Here is an 18302-nt window from a genome sequence, read left to right as displayed (position 1 = left end):
TTTAGTAGAGATGGGTTTCACCATCTTGGCCAGGCTGGTCTTGAACTGCTGACCTCGATCCACCCGCCTCGGCCTCCCAAGTGCTGGGATTACAGGCATGAGCCATTGCGCCTGGCTGAAGGTGTAATTTATAAGTTGCCATTAATACTATTTGGTGAGCTGCAGTTACAATAGGAGAGCATGACTGTACCATGTTTGCTCCTAATTGTGTGTGAAGCCCTTCCTGTATGACAGCATTGCTACTGATTGCTAGTCTTAATGGGTTTACATTGATTCTGTCTCACTCTTGTCTGCCTAGAATGGTCACCTTTATTAAGTAGTTGAGCAGATTATGCTTTCATTTTTGGATATATGGGTGAAATACACCCTATTTCGCCTATCAGTTTTTTCTGAACTGGGGTAATTTTGCCACCCAGGGGACATTTGCTAATGCCTGGAGACATTTTTGGTTGTCACAGTTTTGTGGGGGAGCTTAGTGCTACTTGGCATCTAGCACATAGAGGCCAGAAATGAGGTCCAACTTTCTTCAATACACAGGACAGCCACACACAACTAAGAATTAACTGACCCAAAATGTCAGCAGTGCTCAGGTTGAGAAACCTAACCCTCTTTGAGTAAAAACATCCTGTGAAAATGTCCTTATTGACACCAGATCTATAATCAGTCTAGATAGCCATCTAGAATTAGTTGGTCTTGTATTTACACAACGATGATTTAAAATTATGATCTGTGTGTCCTGATACACCTGTTTTTCATTTTTAAATATCCTGTATTATTGCTTGTGGTGACTCTTTCTTTATATTTAATGAAGGTATCCAATGGTGGCGATTGCTTGGTATAAGAATGTTGTTTAAGTGGGTCCTTGATATAACCATGAGCAGTACTGACCATTTGGTTACTATAACTTTTGATCAGGATTGTTTAGGAGAGTAAAGTAGGCTTCAATTGCTAGAATTGTGATTTTTTGGTAAACTTTATTATAAAATAAACAATTTATATTTTTTCTGTGTACAGACATTAATGTTTTTGATTCGAGATTGGAGCTATCCTTATGAACATTCATATGGTTTGGAAGGTGGAAAGCAATTTCTTGAAAAAAGATTACAGGTAAGACCCTATTTTCTAAAGAGGAGAGCATAAGCACCAAGCCAGGTGAAGAGGTGGGCTGTTTGGACTGCTATTCACATTAGCAGTATCTATATGTTGTTGGAATCAAGTATTCCAGGTTAGCCCAAGTGACTCTGTTTGTAGTTGATGAAAAGTAAAGTGGTTGCATTCCTACCAAAGAAGACAGTACCCTTGAATCAAAATTAAGGATCATGATCCTTTATTCCTAAAGGTACCCCACCCCCTCCCATGGAAGTACTTACCTATTAGTCTTTTATCACACTGCCTAAAGAACTATTTGAGACTAGGTAATTTATGAAGAAAAGAGGTTTAATTGACTCACAGTTCCACAGGCTTAACAGGAAGCATGACTGGGAAGCCTCAGGAAACTTAAAATCATAGTGGAAGGTGAAGGGGAAAGCAAACACCTTCTTCACAGAGCAGCAGGAGAGAGAGAGAGAATGAAGGGGGAAGTGCCATATACTTTTTAACACCCAGATCATGTGAGAAATCACTGTCACGAGAACAGCAGTGGGGAAGTCTGCCCCCGTTATTTAATCACTTCCAACCAGGCCCCTCCCCTGACACATGGGCATTACAATTCGAGATGAGATTTGGGGACACAGAGCCAAACCATATCAGTTTGGGTAACCTGCAGGTCAGATACTTAAAGACTACCCCATTTACTCACACACACAATGGATACATAAAGACCCCTTTATTCATAAGTAGGCGGGTGCTCTCTTTGGTTAGTAAGGTTTTATTTGTCTATGGGAATGATGCGTTTGGGTTTTCAACCACGTTAAAGACTTGGGGTATGATACAATTTTTAAAATTTAAAGATTTTTTTCAATTAAAAATTTTTTTTTTAAATTTTAAAATGAGGCTAAAACCAATTCAACGTTCTCAGGTTATTTGAAAGGCATTTCCAGACACCACTTTTGGAAATAATTTGAGTCATCAGCGTTTTCTGTCTCTGGTTTGTTCAGAAGAAATGAACACAAAGCACAATAGACATACTAAATAATTATAATTACATAACAGAATTACGTAACTCAAAGACAAGAAGGTTTTTAAACTTCTCATTGAAATATGTTATATATATATTCAAAAAATTGCTCAAATCATAAGTGTATATATAGCTTAATGAATTTGTACAAACTGAACATAGCCATTTAGCCAGGACCTAGAAGTACCCACCTCCATACACCAACCCTCCCCCAAAACCTTCTATCACTATCCTGACTCCTCACAGCCGTTGTTTTTGTACTTTATATGGACAGAATCACATATAGAATATATTTGTTTGAGTCTAGCTCTTTTGCCTAATATTATGTTTCTGAGGTTAATCCATGTTGTTGCATATAGTTTAGTTCATTTATTCTCATTGCTATATAGTATCCATTGAATGAATAGACAACAGTTTTTCCATTCTGTTGTTGATGGAGATTTAGGTAGTTTCCAGGTTTTTATTATAAATAGCACATACTTTGTTAAAATTCTTTTTCAGAAGAGTGTTTAGGAGACCATGTGAGTCATATTGGGATAAATGAGTAATTATTTAAAATGTTTCTAAGTTTAAGATTTCCCCCCCAATACATGCAGTTTCCCTTCTCAAAATTATCATAACTAGCATAAATCATAAATAATCATGTTGAAAGAGACCTGAAATCCTAACAAATTTCTAAGGTTCTCTGTATTGGACTGTAATTTTTCATCTTAGCTTTTACTTTGCTTAGGGGCTAAACTCTTTATTTGTAGGCAAATTTATGCTTTTTTTTGGTTTTGTTTTGTTGCTCTTGTAAGTACTTTAAATTCTTAATTTATTTACTGGTGCATAAGGCACAGCCATAACTTGTTATTAGGTTCTTAGATACTACGATTAACTATATTATTTGTAGTTTGTGCTATTCCAAGCAGCTTACTTAGGAAAAACATCTTTTTTGGTTGAAGAAAATATGGGGTCAGCTGGGTGCAGTGGCTTACGCCTGTAATCCCAGCACTTTGGGAGGCTGAGGTGGGTGGATCACCTGAGGTCGGGAGTTTGAAGACCAGTCTGGCCAACATGGAGAAACCCCGTTTCTACTAAAAATACAAAATTAGCTGGGTGTGGTGTCGCATGCCTGTAATCCCAGCTAGTCAGGAGGCTGAGGCAGGAGAATCGCTTGAACCCAGGAGGTGGAGGTTGCTGTGAGCCGAGATTGTGCCATTGCACTCCAGCCTGGGCAAGAAGAGTGAAACTCCGTCTCAAAAAAAAAAAAAGAAAGAAAAGAAAATGTGGGAGTCTTAACAAAGTGGTCAGAAATGGGTCTTCGTAATTGTAAAAATAGACTCTTCTGGAGTAGCATCTGAGTTAAGTGTGCATGCATGTGAGTCTGTCTGTGTTTTTTGTTAAAACATTTTCTTTCTGCTGTTTACAACTTCACCTGTCTCCCTCTGCCCTCAGGTAAAACAAAATCAACATGAAGAGCTTCAGAATGTAAGGAAGCACATACACAATTGTTTCTCAAATCTTGGTTGCTTCCTTTTGCCACATCCTGGTCTTAAAGTTGCCACTAATCCTAGTTTTGATGGGAGATTGAAAGGTGGGAATTCCCATTCTTGCTAAAATCAGAACTTACTTATTAGAGGCTGAAAGTTTTTAAAGAAAATACCTGACGTCTTAAATTTCCTGTCTGTTACTGGAGAATGTTTGGATGCATTGTTCATGTTGTGATTGTAATGCTCTGTGGTTTCTCTAGCATTCTATTGATTTATTTGCAGCTGTCTAGCCTATTGATTAACCTATTTTATAATGTCTGTTGCTGAGCACTGATGTCCTGAAAGTTCCAAAGACTGAGAGCATTTCTTTTCAACTGATTGCAGTCTGCTAAAATGCTTTATCATTTTATTATATTGATGAAATCAGATAGATATAAATAAGTCTCTGTTTCAGGAGTGATAGTATGTTTATTTATGTTGTGAGATTATTTTGAGTGTGATGGCAGAATGCCTGGGGATTGACAAAACTTTTACAGTATGGCTGGTGAAACAAAATCTAGTAGTAAAATTTAATACAATTTTGTGAATTGTTTGCCTCTTTTGAAAAGGACATTTTCATTAATACTAAATGTGAAATTTGCCTTGGTAATCCACACATTTATGTTTTATTTATTACTTGAACAGCACTGTTACTGGGGGTTGGGGAAAATGAGCTAGTAGAGTGGGGGGATTATATTTTTTCCTGTGAGATATGGCATGTTGGATGAGGTGGTTTTTTTTTTTTTTTTTTTTAAATGAATCCACTTCAGTAATAGATACTATGTATTCTTATTTCATAAAACAGAATGTTATGAAATCTTACCAGTGGGAACTTAATTTTTTTGGACTAATATGTTGCTCAATTTTGTGTTCTCCAGATATTGATGAAGACTTTAAACGAGAGCTTCGAAATCTGGTTCCTTTGCTGCTTGCCCCTGAAAATTTGGTAGAAAAAGAGATAAGTGGATCTAAAGTCACTTGTAGAGATCTCGTAGAATATTTTAAGGTAGGTGAGCTCTTAAATTAAACGACTTTGTCTAAGATAGAAACGTAGTTGATTTAAAACTCATCTGTATGTATAAGAAATTGCTTGTCTTTATTTTAAAGCAAAGAAGAGTAATATTTGTAATTAATTTTTTCTGCCTTGAATTAGATGTATTTGTATTTAAGGATATTTCAAAGATTATAGCAGATTTCTGTCTCCTGGATGGTGATTTAATTTATCTTACTTTTTCTCCATCTCAGATACGGAGAGAACAAGCCATTCATTGTGCTATAATGCTACTCTGTCATTTGTAAATGATGATAAGAATGGAAAGCATAATTTTACATCTTAAGTTCTCATGAAAACACTCCCTCAGAGTTCTGAGGACTTGATAAGAACAGCTGAAAGTATTTATATTGGTTCCTGAGTTCAAGTAAAGTGTTCATAGGTTTTTTTTCCCTCTGTTCTTCTCTAGTCTTTATAGCATACCTGCCAGAACAAGACCATTGGGGAAGGTTGTTTTATTTGTAGTTGTAACTAAGAGTATATTTTTGTTCACTTATTGGATACTTGATAGTCACTCTCATATTATCTTTCTTTAGTTATGAATGAATTTTTTAAAATTTATTTTAATTTTTAATTTTTTTTTTTTTGAGACGATGCCTTGCTCTGTCGCCCAGGCTTGGAGTGCAGTGGCACAATCTTGGCTCACTGCAACCTTCTTCTCCTGAGTTCAAGCGATTCTCTTGCCTCAGCCTCCCGAGTAATTGGGATTACAGGGACGTGCCACCACGCCTAGCTAATTTTTTATATTTTTAATAGAGACGGGGTTTCACCGTGTTAGCCAGGATATTCTTTACCTTCTGACCTCGTGATCCACCCACCTCGGCCTCTCAAAGTGCTGGGATTATAGGCGTGAGCCACCTTACCTGGCTACTTCTAATTTTTAATTTTTGTGGGAACATAGTATATATACTTACGGGGAACATGAGATATTTTTGATACAAGCATACAATGTGTAATAATATCAGAGTAAATAGGGTGTCCATCACCTCAAGGATGTATCCCTTCCTTATGTAACAGACAATCCAGTTATGCTCTTTTAGTTGTTTTTAAATGTACAGTAAGTTATTATTGACTGTAATTACCCTGTTATGCTATCAAATGCTAGATCTTAGTCTAACTATATTTTTACACTCATTAACCATCTCTGCCTCACCTCCACTGTCTGACTACCCTTCCTAGGCTCTAGTAACCATCGTTCTAGTACTCTGTATTTACGAGTTCAGTTGTTTTAATTGTTAGCTCCCACAAATAAGTGAGAACATGTGAAGTTCATTTTTTCTGTGCCTGGCTTATTTCACTTAACATAATATCCTCCAGTTCCATCATGTTGTTGCAAGTGACAGGATTTCATTCCTTTTTTTTTTTTTTTTGAGATGGAGTCTTGCCCTGTTGCCTGGGCTGGAATGCAGTGGTGTGATCTCGGCTCACTGCAACGTCTGCCTCCCAGGTTCAAGTGATTCTCCTGCCTCAGCCTCTCGAGTAGCTGGGACTAGAGGCGCCTGCCACCATGCTTGGCTAATTTTTTATATTTTTAGTAGATATAGGGTTGCACTTTGTTAGCCAGGCTGGGCTCGAATGCCTGACCTTGTGATCCATCTGCTTCGGCCTCCCTAAGTGCTGAGATTACAGGCATGAGCCACTGTGCCTGGACCAGGATTTCATTCTTTTATATGGCTGCATAGTACTTCATCGTATATATATACCACATTTCTTTATCCATTTGTACATTGATGGATACTTAGGTTGCTTCCAAATCGTAGCTATAGTGAATAGTGCTGCAGCACACATGGAAGTGCAGATGTGTCTTCTATATACTGATTTTTTTCTTTTGGGCTTATACCTAGCAGTGGGATTGCTGGATCATATGGTCGTTTTATTTTTAGTCTTTTGAGGAGCCTCGATTTTTTTTTATTTATTTTTTTTTTTTTTTTTTTTTTTTTTGAGGCTGAGTTGAGTCTCACTCTGTCACACAGGCTGGAGTGCAGTGACACGATCTCAACTTACTGCAACCGCTGTCTCCCAGGTTCAAGCAATTCTCTTGTCTCAGCTTCCCAAGTAGCTGGGATTATAGGCGTGTGCAACTATGACTAGCTAATTTTTGTGTGTGTGTGTGTTTTTTTTTTTTTTTTTTTTTTTTGGCTCGGTAGAGACAGGGTTTTACCATGTTGGCCAGGCTGGTCTTGAACTCTTGACCTCAAGTGGTCCACCTGCTTTGGCCTCCTAAAGTGCTGGGATTGCAGTGTGAGCCACCATGCTTGGCACTCTTTCTTTAGTTTCTAATAATACTTGCTTTATAAGTCTGGGTGCTGCAGTGTTGGGTGCATATATATTTACAATTGTTATATCTTCTTGCTGAATTGATTCCTTTATCATTATATAATGACCTTCTTTGATGTAAATGTAGCTACTTCTGCTCTTTTTTTTGTTGTTCCATTTGCATGGAACATCTTTTTCCATATCTTTATTTTCAGTCTCTGCATGTTTTTATAGATAGAGCATGTATCACCATTTTTTAAAATCCATTTAGCCACTCTGTATCTTTGAATTGAAGATTTTAGCTCATTTACACTCAATGTTACTGAAAAGTAAGAACTTAACCTCTGCTATTTTGTTTTCTGATGGTTTTGTAGTCTTCCTACCTTCCTGTCTTCCTTTTAGTGAAGGTGATTTTCTCTGGTGGTATGTTTTAATTTATTTTTATTTTTTGTGTATCTGTTGTATGTCTTTTGAGGTTACCGTGAGCTTTGCAAATATAATATATTTTAAACTGATAACACTGATTGCATAAACAAACTAAATAACAAACAAGGAAACAGAAAACTAATAAAAATTCTACACTTTAACTTCATCCCCTCACCTTTTAAACTTCCGTTGTTTCTCTTGATATCTTGGTATACTGTCTATGTCTTGAAAAGTTGTGGTAGTTAATATTTTTTATAGGTTTGTCTTTTAGTCTTTTTATTCAGGATATGAAAATTTACACACCACAATTAGTGTTATAATATTCTGTTTTTCTGTGTATTTACTATTACCAGTGAGTTTTGTACCTTCAGATTATTTCTTATTACTCATTAAAATCTTTTTCTTTCAGATTGAAGAACTCTCTTTAACATTTATTGTAGGACAGGTCTGAATGTTTATAAAATCCCTCAGCTTTTGTTTGTCTGAGAAAGTCTTTATTTCTCCCTCATGTTTGAAGTATTTTCACTGGATGTACTATTCTAGGCAAAATTTTTTTTTTCTTCAGCACTTTATGTCATGCCACTGTCTCCTGGCCTATAAGGTTTCCACTGAGAAGTCTGCTCCCAGATGTATTGGCGCTCTTTTGTATGTTGTTTGTTTCTTTTCTCTTGATGCATTTAGGATCCATTCATGCTTGTTGTTGTTGTTTAATAGAATTGGGGTCTTGCTCTGTTGACCAGGCTGGTCTGGAACTCCTGGTCTCAATTGATCCTCCCATCTCAGCCTCCCACAGTGCTGAGATTATAGGTGTGAGCCACTGTGCCTGGCCTGTTGCTGTTGTTTTAATGGAGACGTTGTCTCTTTACATTGCCCAGGCTGATCTTGAACTCCAGGGTCAAGCAGTCCCCCCACGTTCACCACCCACAGTGCTGGGATTGCAGGCATGAACCATCACACCCAGCCAGGATCCATTCTTTACCCTTGACCTTTGGGAGTTTAATTATTAAATGTCTTGAGGTAGTCTTATTTGGGTTACGTCTGCTTGGTGTTCTATAATCTTTTGTTCTTAAGTATTAGTATCTAGGTTTGAGTAGTTCTCTGTTATTGCTTGTATAAACTTTCTACTCCTATCTCTATCTACTCCTCTTTAAGGCTATGAACTCTTAGATTTGCACTTTTGAGGCTATTTTCTAGATCTTGTAGGCATGCTTCATTCTTTCTCGTTCTTTTTTCTTTTGTCTCAGCTGTGTACTTTCAAATAGCCTGTCTCCAAGCTCAGTAATTCTGCTGCTTGATCAGTTCTTCTGTTAAGAAGCTGAGGCAAGGTGAGGTGGCTCATGCCTTTAATCCCTGCACTTTGTGGGAGGCTGAGGTGGGCAGATCACTTGAGACAGTCTGGGCAATATGGTGAAAACCCCTGTCTCTACAAAAAAAAAAAAAAAAAAAAAAAAAATTAGCCAGGCTTGATATCGCATGCCTGTAGTCCCAACTACCTGGGATACTGAGATAGGAAAATTGTTTTGAGCCTGGGATGCAGAGGTTGCAGTGAGCCAGAATTGTGCCATTGCACTCCAGCCTGGGAGAAAGAAAGACCCTGCCTCAAAAAAAAAAAAAAAAAAAAAAAAAAAGAGGCTTGGATGCATTCTTCAGTATGTCAGCTGCATTTTTCAGATCCAGGATTTCCGCTTGATTCTTTGTGATTGTTTTAGTCTCTTTGTTAACTTTATCTGATAGGATTCTGAATTCCTTTTCTGTGTTATCTTGTATTTCTTTTAGTTTCCTCAAAACTGCTATTTTGAATTCTCTGCCTGAAAGGTCACTTATCTCTGTCTCTCCAGGATTGGTCACTGGTGCTTTATTTTAGTTTGTTGGGTGTGGTCATTTTTTTCTTGGATGACCTTGATGCTTGTGAATATTTGTTGCTGTCTGGACATTGAAGAGTTAGGTATTTGTTATAGTCTTTGCAGTCTGGGCTCATTTGTACCTGTCATCCTTGGGAAGGCTTTCAAAGTATTTGAAGGGACTTGTGTGTTGTGATCTTTGGTCACTGTGGCTGTATTTGCATTAGGGACATTTCAAGCCCATAATGCTTGTGTGGCTCTTGCAGATTTGTAGAGGTGCTGCCTTGGTGCTCTTGGGTAAGATCCAGGAGAATCCCCTGGATTACCAGGCAGAGACTCTTGTTCTCTTCCCTTACTTTCTCCCAAACAAATGGAGTCTGTCTCTGTGCTGAGCTGCCTGGAGCTGGGGGAGGGGTGACACAAGCACCGTTGTGGCCACCATCCCTGGGATTTTACTGGGTCAAACTGGAAGCCAGCACAGCACTGGGTCTTGCCCAAGGCCAGTGGTGACTACTGCGTGACTACTGCCTGTGTTCAGTTTAGGCCCAAAGGTTCTGTAATCAGCAGGTGGTGAATCTAGCCAGCCTTGTAGCCTTCCCTTCTGGGCAGCAAGTTCCCTCTAGCCTTGGGTGGTTCCAGAGATGCCCTCTGGGAGCCAGGGCCTAGAGTTGGGAACCTTAGGAATGTACCTAGTGTTCTAATCTGCTGTGGCTGAGCTGGCACGCAGGCTGCAAGACAAAGTCCTTTCCACTCTTCCCTCCCTTTTCCTTAGGCAGAGGAGTCTCCCCGCATGGCTGCCACTGCCCTAGGCCTATGGCGAGTACTGCCTGGCTATTGCCAATTTTCACTCAAAGCCCAGGGGCTCTTGAGTCAGCTGTGGTGAATACTGCCAGGCCTGAGGCTCCTCCTTTAAGGCAGTGGGCTCCCCTCTGGCCCAGGGCAGATTCAGACATCCCATCCAGGAGCCAAGGCCTGGAATCAGGGACCCAGCCTGCTTGGTGTTCCACCTAACTGTGGCCAAGCTGCAAGACAAAGTCCCCTTTGCTTTTTCCTCTCCTTTACTCAGGCAGAAGGAGACTCTCCTCATAGCCACAACATCTGGGAATGTGCTGGGTCACACCTGAAGCCAGCACATCTCTGAATCTCACCCAAGACCCATAGTGAGTACTGCTTGGCTACCACTGCTGCTTATTCAGAGCCCAAAAACTCTTGAGTCAGCAGGTGATGAATCCTGCCACGACTTGGTCCTACCTCTCAAGACGGTGGGTTCCTTTCCGGCCCAGGGTGTGTTTAGAAATCTTGCCTGGGAACTGGGGACTGGAATTGGGGCCTTAGGACTCTGTCTGATACTTCACTCTATGTGGCTGACCTGGTATCCAAATTGCAAGACAAAGTCCTCTTTACTCTCCCCTCTCCTCCTCTTCAAGCAGAAGGAAGGAGTCTTTCTCAGAGCTATGAACTACACTGCCTGGGGTTGGGGGAGGAGTGACACAAGTACTCTCTTGGCTGCCCCAGCTGGTGTCTTACTGTGCACCCCAAGTCCACTGGCTCAGCCCAGCACAGCACCAGGACTTGCCCAGGAATTACAGGCCTTGTGGCCTAGACTGCCTTTCAAGTTTATTTGGGACCTCAGAGCAGCTGTTTCTATTGATATCTTAGTATACTATGTCTTGAAAAGTTGTGGTAATTAATGCTTTTTCTAGGTTCATCTTTTAGTCTTTCTACTCAGGATATGAATAGTTTACAGAGAGTCCTAAGTAGAATGAGGCATCAGGCGGAGTCCTTAGCCTGTGGTGGCGGGGCTGGTAGTCCGAGGCTGTCTAAATGCTCCCTCCATAGGTGCTGGCTGAGTTCTGCCCCGTTTTCCTTTCCACGGTGGCAGGGTAGCACTGAGTCAGTGCAAAAATCCCACACCCACTGCACTCTCCCTTCCCCAAGCACATAGATTCTCTCTCCACACTGTGTGGTTGCTGCTGTGAGGGTGGGGGAGGGGTGGTGTAGGTGATTCTAGACTATTTTTTCTATCCCCTTCAGTGCCTCTTCCAGTGATTTGAAGTTAAAACTAGGTAATGTGATTGCTCACCTGATTTTTGGTTCTTATGAAAGTGCTTTTTTATGTAGATAGTTGTTCAATTTGATGTTCCTGTGAGGTGGTAGTGATCACTGGAGGCTTCTATCTGGCCATTTTGCTCTACCTCCTTCCCAGTTATGGATGAATTTTGTCAATAGAAAGTTGAGATGAAAGACTCCTATATGGATTTCTAAAAAACTCTCATCTTTTCCTTTTTACTCTTAAACCACAAATTAAGAAATTAAGGCTTTCTTTTTTTCTTTGAGCTGAAATACAATTTAAGCTGCTCAAAGTAAAATACTGGGTAAAACTGTTTCCTACGCTGGATATGGTGGCACACATCTTGTAGTTTCAGCCACTTGGGAAACTGAGGCAGGAGGATAACTTGAGCCTAGGAATTCGAGGTTGCAGTGAGCTCTGATTGCACCACTGCACTTCAGCCTTGGTGTCAGAGTGAGACCCCATCTCTAAAGAAAGAGATAAAAAAAATTTTTTTTTTAAACATTAAAACATTGGCAATAGGGGGTAATTATGAATTTCTTTTCATAAAGTAGATGGCATTTATCTAACTTTGTGAGTTACAACTTTTGTTTGTTATAGAAATATCTAGGATATTATCTGGCAACGTAGAAGTTAATAATATTGAGAATAGGGTTAACTTTGTTGGAATCAGGTGATTTTTAAAGCCTAGAGTTATATTTAATGAGTTTTTTTCTCTGGAGATGTGGAGCCAAATTATATAACCCATCAGTCTAACCCATCTTCTCCCTTTTTAGGCTTACATCAAAATTTATCAAGGAGAGGAACTTCCACATCCAAAGTCCATGCTTCAGGTAGAGAGAATGTGAGAGTGATATGTGTTGTACATATACTTATTTATGAGGGAGAATAAAAATCTTTGCTTTAGAGAGAAATGCTGAAAATGGTGAGGGGGTCCTTTTATGTATGCAAAGAAGTTTTGCATATTTAAGGCCATATGTGTCATGGGTCCTAAGGTTTCACACAATTTTTTTTTTCTTTTGTAACTGCAGATTTTAGGCCTTGCATGTTCTAGGCCACCAGAAATGAGAGTCCACAATACCTACTCTTCAGATGCTCAAAGTATAGGAAAATTTCTGTTCTATAAGTAGGCTTAATTTGGGCCTCTCTGAACTAAACTGCTTCTATTCTGAGTCTTTGACAATGAAGGTTGTTGGAAATAAGTCTTATTTTTATTTGGTGTTAATGATTTAGAGCTACTTCTAGTGAATATAGTCACAGTTTTTTTTTTTTTTCTTTTTCAAATGGTATTCAAATGGACAGTATTTTTTCAAATGGACAGTGTCATTTTACTGCATTCATATTTTAAAAAATTTACTACTTTGGGCTATTACTCCATTTTATAGTAGATAAAACAGTTTTTTTAAATAAAACTTCATGCAGAAAGTTTTGTGGGTTTGAAAATGTCTTGTATAATACTGATTATGAGAGAGAGAACCATATGGGTAATTCTCGATTCCTAATACCTGGAGATCCACATATTTTAGTGTTATATCTATTTATCTTTATCCATTTCCTAAGCATATGTGGTGTTTTCTACAGACCCACTTTAATATCAACCTAAGCAAAACAAAATTAGGCAGGTAGTCCTATTAGAACCACTTACCATTGTATACTTTATACCAATGTTCCCTTTGTTAGGAAAGAAAAACTGGAAGTTACTTTCTCTGATTCGTTTTCAGACTTGTTTATTGTACATAACTTAATGTGTTTATCAGAATTTTTAGTCATAGGGTTTTTTTTAAATAATAATGGTACATGTAATTTTATTTTTTAGGCAACAGCTGAAGCTAATAACCTTGCTGCAGTAGCAGGAGCAAGAGATATCTATTGTAAAAGTATGGAACAGGTTTGTAACTAAAATTTAAATTTGATACTGGAGTGAGAAGATTTTTCTGTTTAAAATAATTGAAGCGAATTCCCCTTTATGATCTCTGCTGGAAATAAACTATAAGAAAATAATTCGCATGATTAGACAGCAGAATTTGGGCAGTAAGTTATTATATAAACTGTACTAAAATATCTTGTGACATGTATGATTCAAAGTGCTGTTAGTAGTGACTTCTGATGTTAGTAGCATAAGTTTAAGGCCAATAGCAGTTTCTGTTCTTGCTTTGCTCAAACATTAAAATATCTTTTTGGGGCATTATCTTTTACCCACTCTCTTGCCAGCAATCTTGTATACTATTATGATGTACGGGTGGTCAAGTGAAGGCAGGTACAGAGCGCAATGTAAAATTTTTTTGTCTTCCGTTTCAGTTAGTCACATTTGGAAAATTATTTTGCTAGAGCAGGTTCTACATAGAAGAAATAACTAGATTATGATAACCTGTGAGGTATTATAAGTGAGTTTAAAACTGAATCATGAAAGTGGTTTGACTCTCTGAGACTAAAAACTATGAACAGGAACTTCTTTCAAGTATTAATTATTTTTAGCATGTAATACTATCATTCTGTCTGTCCAGGTATGTGGAGGGGACAAGCCTTACATTGCACCTTCAGATCTGGAGCGAAAACACTTGGATTTCAAGGAAGTGGCGATAAAACAATTTCGTTCTGTAAAAAAGATGGGTGGAGATGAGTTCTGCCGTCGTTATCAAGACCAGCTTGAAGCTGAAATTGAAGAAACTTATGCAAATTTTATAAAGCACAATGATGGCAAAAATATCTTCTATGCTGCTCGTACCCCAGCCACACTGTTTGCGGTCATGTTTGCTATGTATATAATCTCAGGACTGACTGGCTTCATTGGCCTAAACTCTATAGCCGTCTTGTGTAACCTTGTCATGGGGTTAGCACTGACATTTCTTTGTACTTGGGCATATGTTAAATACTCTGGGGAGTTCAGAGAAATTGGAACAATGATTGATCAGATTGCTGAAACACTCTGGGAACAGGTTGGTATCTATCTTTTGGTTTTTCAGTGACTAATCTCATTTTCCTGTGATTTTTCTCCCTTTGCAGAATTTGTATTCCTACTTTTCCTTTATATGAGGAATGTCAAAAGGATGTTTTCTGTTTTGTTTGGATGTAGAATCTTTATGAATTGAAGATTTTTTTCTTTAAAGTTATAATTTTAATGTACTTTGGTTAGCCTAAATCTGTACTGTCCTCTGGATAGATTCTTAGTTGTAGGCCTGATTATACCAGATGGTGGGCAGGGCCAGAGTCTGTAATGAATTTTTTCCTTGAGGAAAGAAAATCTAATCATCAAATGATTTTGAAGGTAAGGAAAAGAAGTTTGGAAGTGGTGCTTTTGGAAAGCAGAAGAAGTTTCTTCCTAATACTGGCAAGCAATGCAGGAGAAGTACCGGATGGCAGACAGATCTTCACTGCCTTCCATGAAGATAGTAGGGATTTCCTGATGTACTATGAGGAACAATCCTGTAGGGATTTCTTACCGTGGAAACTTTGACCTTTGTATTATGGAAATACTAATTAGTAAAGCAAAGTGCCATGAGCAGAGAACCATGTTCCATCATAATCTTTTACCTTAAACCAGAATTGAAGTCCAGGCTGTGAACTCTTGCCCGGCAAGTACCTACTAAGGAAAGCCATTTTGTATATTTATCTGCCTCCTGTGTGCTGGAAATACCTGTGGACAGAAAATTCCACTTATGGATGTCATTAAAATGATCTTCGTGAAATACTTGAACATCATGTCAAGGACCAGAATAAAAGCTGCAGTTATTAATGTACTTAACATGAACACTATAATAGGCAGTTTAGATGTCATTTCTGGGCTCATGAAATATTAAGCTTATTTGATGATCTAGGATATGCAGGTCCATGTTTGTTTTGGCTGTAAATTCGAAGACTGGAGAAGCAGACAATTTTTTTTTTTGGAAGAAAGTTGATTGGATGTTGACTTTTCTTATAATAATGTTATTTATAAAGTGACCCACTATATTAACTTGGATTTTGTATTTACTCTTTAGAGAAATGCTCTATTCAGATCTGATTGGGAAGTTTATGTTTGGATATTTATTTAAATTTTTATCTCAATCTCACTACTTCATGTTTCTTTGAATAGAAGATGGATGCAAAGCTGCCGCGATGTCACTTTTAAGAAAAAATGAGCTACTTTAAAATTTTGGATCATTATTTTCTGCAACATAATTTTCAATAATTGTAACAATATCTTCTTTTGAGAAATACTCATCTCTTATACAGCATTGATTCTAGGATTTTAGAGGTACCATTATTACAAAACGATTAAATGGAAGAATCTAAAGTGTATAAAATCATTTTCGGTATAGTTGAGGTAAGGTGATGAGCTAGTCAGAGATCTTTGCTCTATCAACAAACCTTGTCTAAATTTCTTTGCATTTCTCTTTTCTTTTGCTTCAGAGGAGTCCCAGGAAGGTGAGAAACCCACAGTCTCAAATTCTTGTAGTCTTAAACTCTTTAGCTTCGAGGCACTCTGAGTCATTCTCCTAACAAATCACTTCATGTTTTAGGTGTTTTCCAAACTGTTTGAAGTTACTAGACGTCGAATGGTTCATCGTGCTCTTTCATCAGCACAGCGACAGAGACTGTCATCCAACAATAACAAGAAGAAAAATTAGACAGTATTTTTAACCTTTTTCTCTATCTGAAGTGTTCACACTTATACATGTAGGACAATAAGCAGGACCGTCTGGGCCGGTCTGCATAAATGCTGTATACATACCAGATTTGATGCTGCATATAGGGTATGGAATTGCACATCCATCTCATAGGAATTGTAAATGGTTTGAATAAGAGGAAAGTAATTTTTGTTGCATTATATAATGTCTAGTAGCATCATAACTTTTTTTGAGAGAAGCATCTTTTTATTTCCCATATTCCTGGTTATTTTCATCATTGCTTTGAATTGAATTTTTATATCTATTTTTATATGTAACTCTTTTTTTACCTCATGTTTTTGTTTGTTTTGCACATTTCTCATACCACAGGTATTGAAGCCCCTGGGTGATAATTTGATGGAGGAAAACATAAGGCAGTCTGTAACAAACTCTATCAAAGCAGGCCTGACTGACCAGGTGTCTCATCATGCCAGATTAAAGACAGACTGACAGTTCATCTTCTCACGGACTCCACTCTCTTTTTTTTCATGCTTGCTGTACAATGAGAACTCAAATAAAAATAAACCAAAGTTTACAATCAACTGTAGAAGTAGTTTAGTGTAACTGGCTTCACAGATGGCTGCCACAGAGTGTGAAAATTGTTTGTTAGTTTTAAGCATTCTTTTAATGGCTCCTAAGACATGCAGATTGGCTGAGGAGCATTGGTTAATCATGCACACTTGTGCCATGTTTAATTCTTTTCTTTCTTTTTACTTAATCTAATGTTAGTGAAATTTGTCTTATGTAAAAGGATATTTCAGGGAAATATTTTAAGAAATCTATTTAGAGTCTCTTTAACACGGTGTCCCATTGAAATTTTAATTTTTAGAGAATTTATGAATCACTGTTTCAAGAACCAGATTGGAATGACAATGAAGCCTTTATTGAGCCACTACATTAAAAGTATATATTGCTTTACTGCCTTCAGTACCAGTATTACATAAATGCATGTATCAGAAACTTCACAGAAATTACATGGCAACTCTTGTAGCTAAGAAAGTAATTCTGAGGTGTACATTTGTCTTGCCTTTTTAAATTTATAAACCTGCCCTAAAAGGAGATGCATATCTGGGAAACTGAACTGTCTTTTTGCAGTTTAGCCTTCATGTACATAAAATATGCCGTTAATTTTATTGGGGGAGAAACTCCATCCAAAAATGTTGCCTACAGCTATGAGTTAAGAGTGTCTGTACAGTGTGTAGCTTTTATTTTCTAAAATCACAGATAGGGCATGTATATGAATTATAAATATATAAATACAATTTTGTATTAAAAGTTTTGTAGTTTATGGCAAAATCTGGTCCTGTGGTAGGCTAAATAAGTGCAGTCCCTGTGAAAGGAATGTTTGTGGCTCATGTCAGTGTGTGAATGCATAGACAATTTGAAGTTTTTGATATATTTGTGATATTTATCTTGAGCACTGCAATCTCACCCCCCCTTCCAAGGGAATTCAATGGGAATGTTTATTGTGACTTTGTCCTCTGTTGCATTTTAAAATTATTTCCTGTAATTTATTTTCAGTACATAATTAAAAATTTGTTGTATATATAAAATGAAACTTGTGATTCTTTTCCAAAGAATTTTTCAAGTATTATTCCACTGCATAAAAAACATTTGTTTATTATAGTGAAAAGAGCATGAGCAGGAAACACCCCAGTTGAGAGCTCTAAGGTGTTGTACCTTAAAGCTAACCTTGTAAAAAGTTACTTTTTCTGCGTTAGTTTCTATAAGGGAAAACCCATGATTAGCCTAGTTGTAGTTGGGGATTATTAATTTCTTTTTTTCTCTTCTTTTTTTTTTTTTTTTTGGTGGTATATGTAAGGCTAACATTTTTTCAGTGCATTTATGGTCTTCTTTATGAACATTTAAAGTACCTAGTTTGGTTTTTAAGCAGAGAAAATGCAGGTGTTGAGTTGCATGTGTGAACACTCTGAATTTGCTTTGGTTGATACGTTTCCTCCCATTCCCTTTCAGATTCTGTTTTTATATGGATTGTATTTGTTTCCATCTGTATTAAATTGCTACCTTATTCATCTGTTCTTAAACAAAGAATCCCCCTGAAAAGTGTCTTTTTATTTCTTCTGCCATCCTGTTTTATGAATGCTGTGGACTGTTTTTTATCAATGAAAAAATTATTGGGTGTATTATAGCAGACTTTCTGAAATTGAAGACTTAGCTTACCTTAAAAAAAAAATTGCAAAATCTAGACCATTGGATTTTTTTTTTTTTTTTTTTTTTTTTTTACCATTTCTTATTGGAAAAGAGTGCTTTCTTCAAAGAAGACATTTCTTTGCAGGATTCTAAGAAAGCACTTTGGTGGTTCTTTTGGAAGATTCCGAGCATTGTTAAGCAGGAAGCAGTCAGAGGATGAAAGACAAACTGAA

The 18302-nt window shown here is 37.6% G+C and overlaps 1 protein-coding gene and 1 long non-coding RNA gene across 5 annotated transcripts in view; one reads left to right on the top strand and one right to left on the bottom strand.

Moving 5' to 3' along the window:
- LOC116524184 overlaps positions 1 to 10620 on the bottom strand; it is a 22099-nt gene extending 11479 nt beyond the window's left edge. The window contains exons 1-2 of the long non-coding RNA XR_004257213.1: positions 10606 to 10620; positions 8931 to 8936 (exon numbers count right to left, since the gene is read on the bottom strand). This is a non-coding gene — a long non-coding RNA (uncharacterized LOC116524184). The remainder of the gene's footprint in view (positions 1 to 8930; positions 8937 to 10605) is intronic.
- Positions 1 to 17951, top strand: part of ATL2 (atlastin GTPase 2) — a 71004-nt gene extending 53053 nt beyond the window's left edge. For 2 of the 4 annotated variants that reach the window (XM_032239350.1, XM_032239352.1), the window contains exons 7-13: positions 1015 to 1107; positions 3554 to 3692; positions 4506 to 4633; positions 12049 to 12105; positions 13089 to 13160; positions 13777 to 14208; positions 16249 to 17951. In XM_032239350.1, coding sequence (XP_032095241.1) covers positions 1015 to 1107; positions 3554 to 3692; positions 4506 to 4633; positions 12049 to 12105; positions 13089 to 13160; positions 13777 to 14208; positions 16249 to 16368 — 1041 coding nt within the window. In that variant the 3' untranslated portion in view covers positions 16369 to 17951. Of the gene's footprint in view, positions 1 to 1014; positions 1108 to 3553; positions 3693 to 4505; positions 4634 to 12048; positions 12106 to 13088; positions 13161 to 13776; positions 14209 to 15661; positions 15677 to 15771 lie in introns of all 4 variants that reach the window. The other 2 variants (XM_032239349.1, XM_032239351.1) reach the window with 2 other exon arrangements.
- Positions 17952 to 18302: the final 351 nt, after the last annotated feature.

The sequence above is a fragment of the Sapajus apella genome, unplaced genomic scaffold (genome assembly GCF_009761245.1).
Source record: "Sapajus apella isolate SASKATOON/1434 unplaced genomic scaffold, GSC_monkey_1.0 scaffold44, whole genome shotgun sequence".
NCBI classification, from domain to species: Eukaryota; Metazoa; Chordata; class Mammalia; order Primates; family Cebidae; genus Sapajus; species Sapajus apella.
Note: the sequence above shows the minus strand (reverse complement) of the source record. Positions and strands in the feature narration are given on the sequence as shown.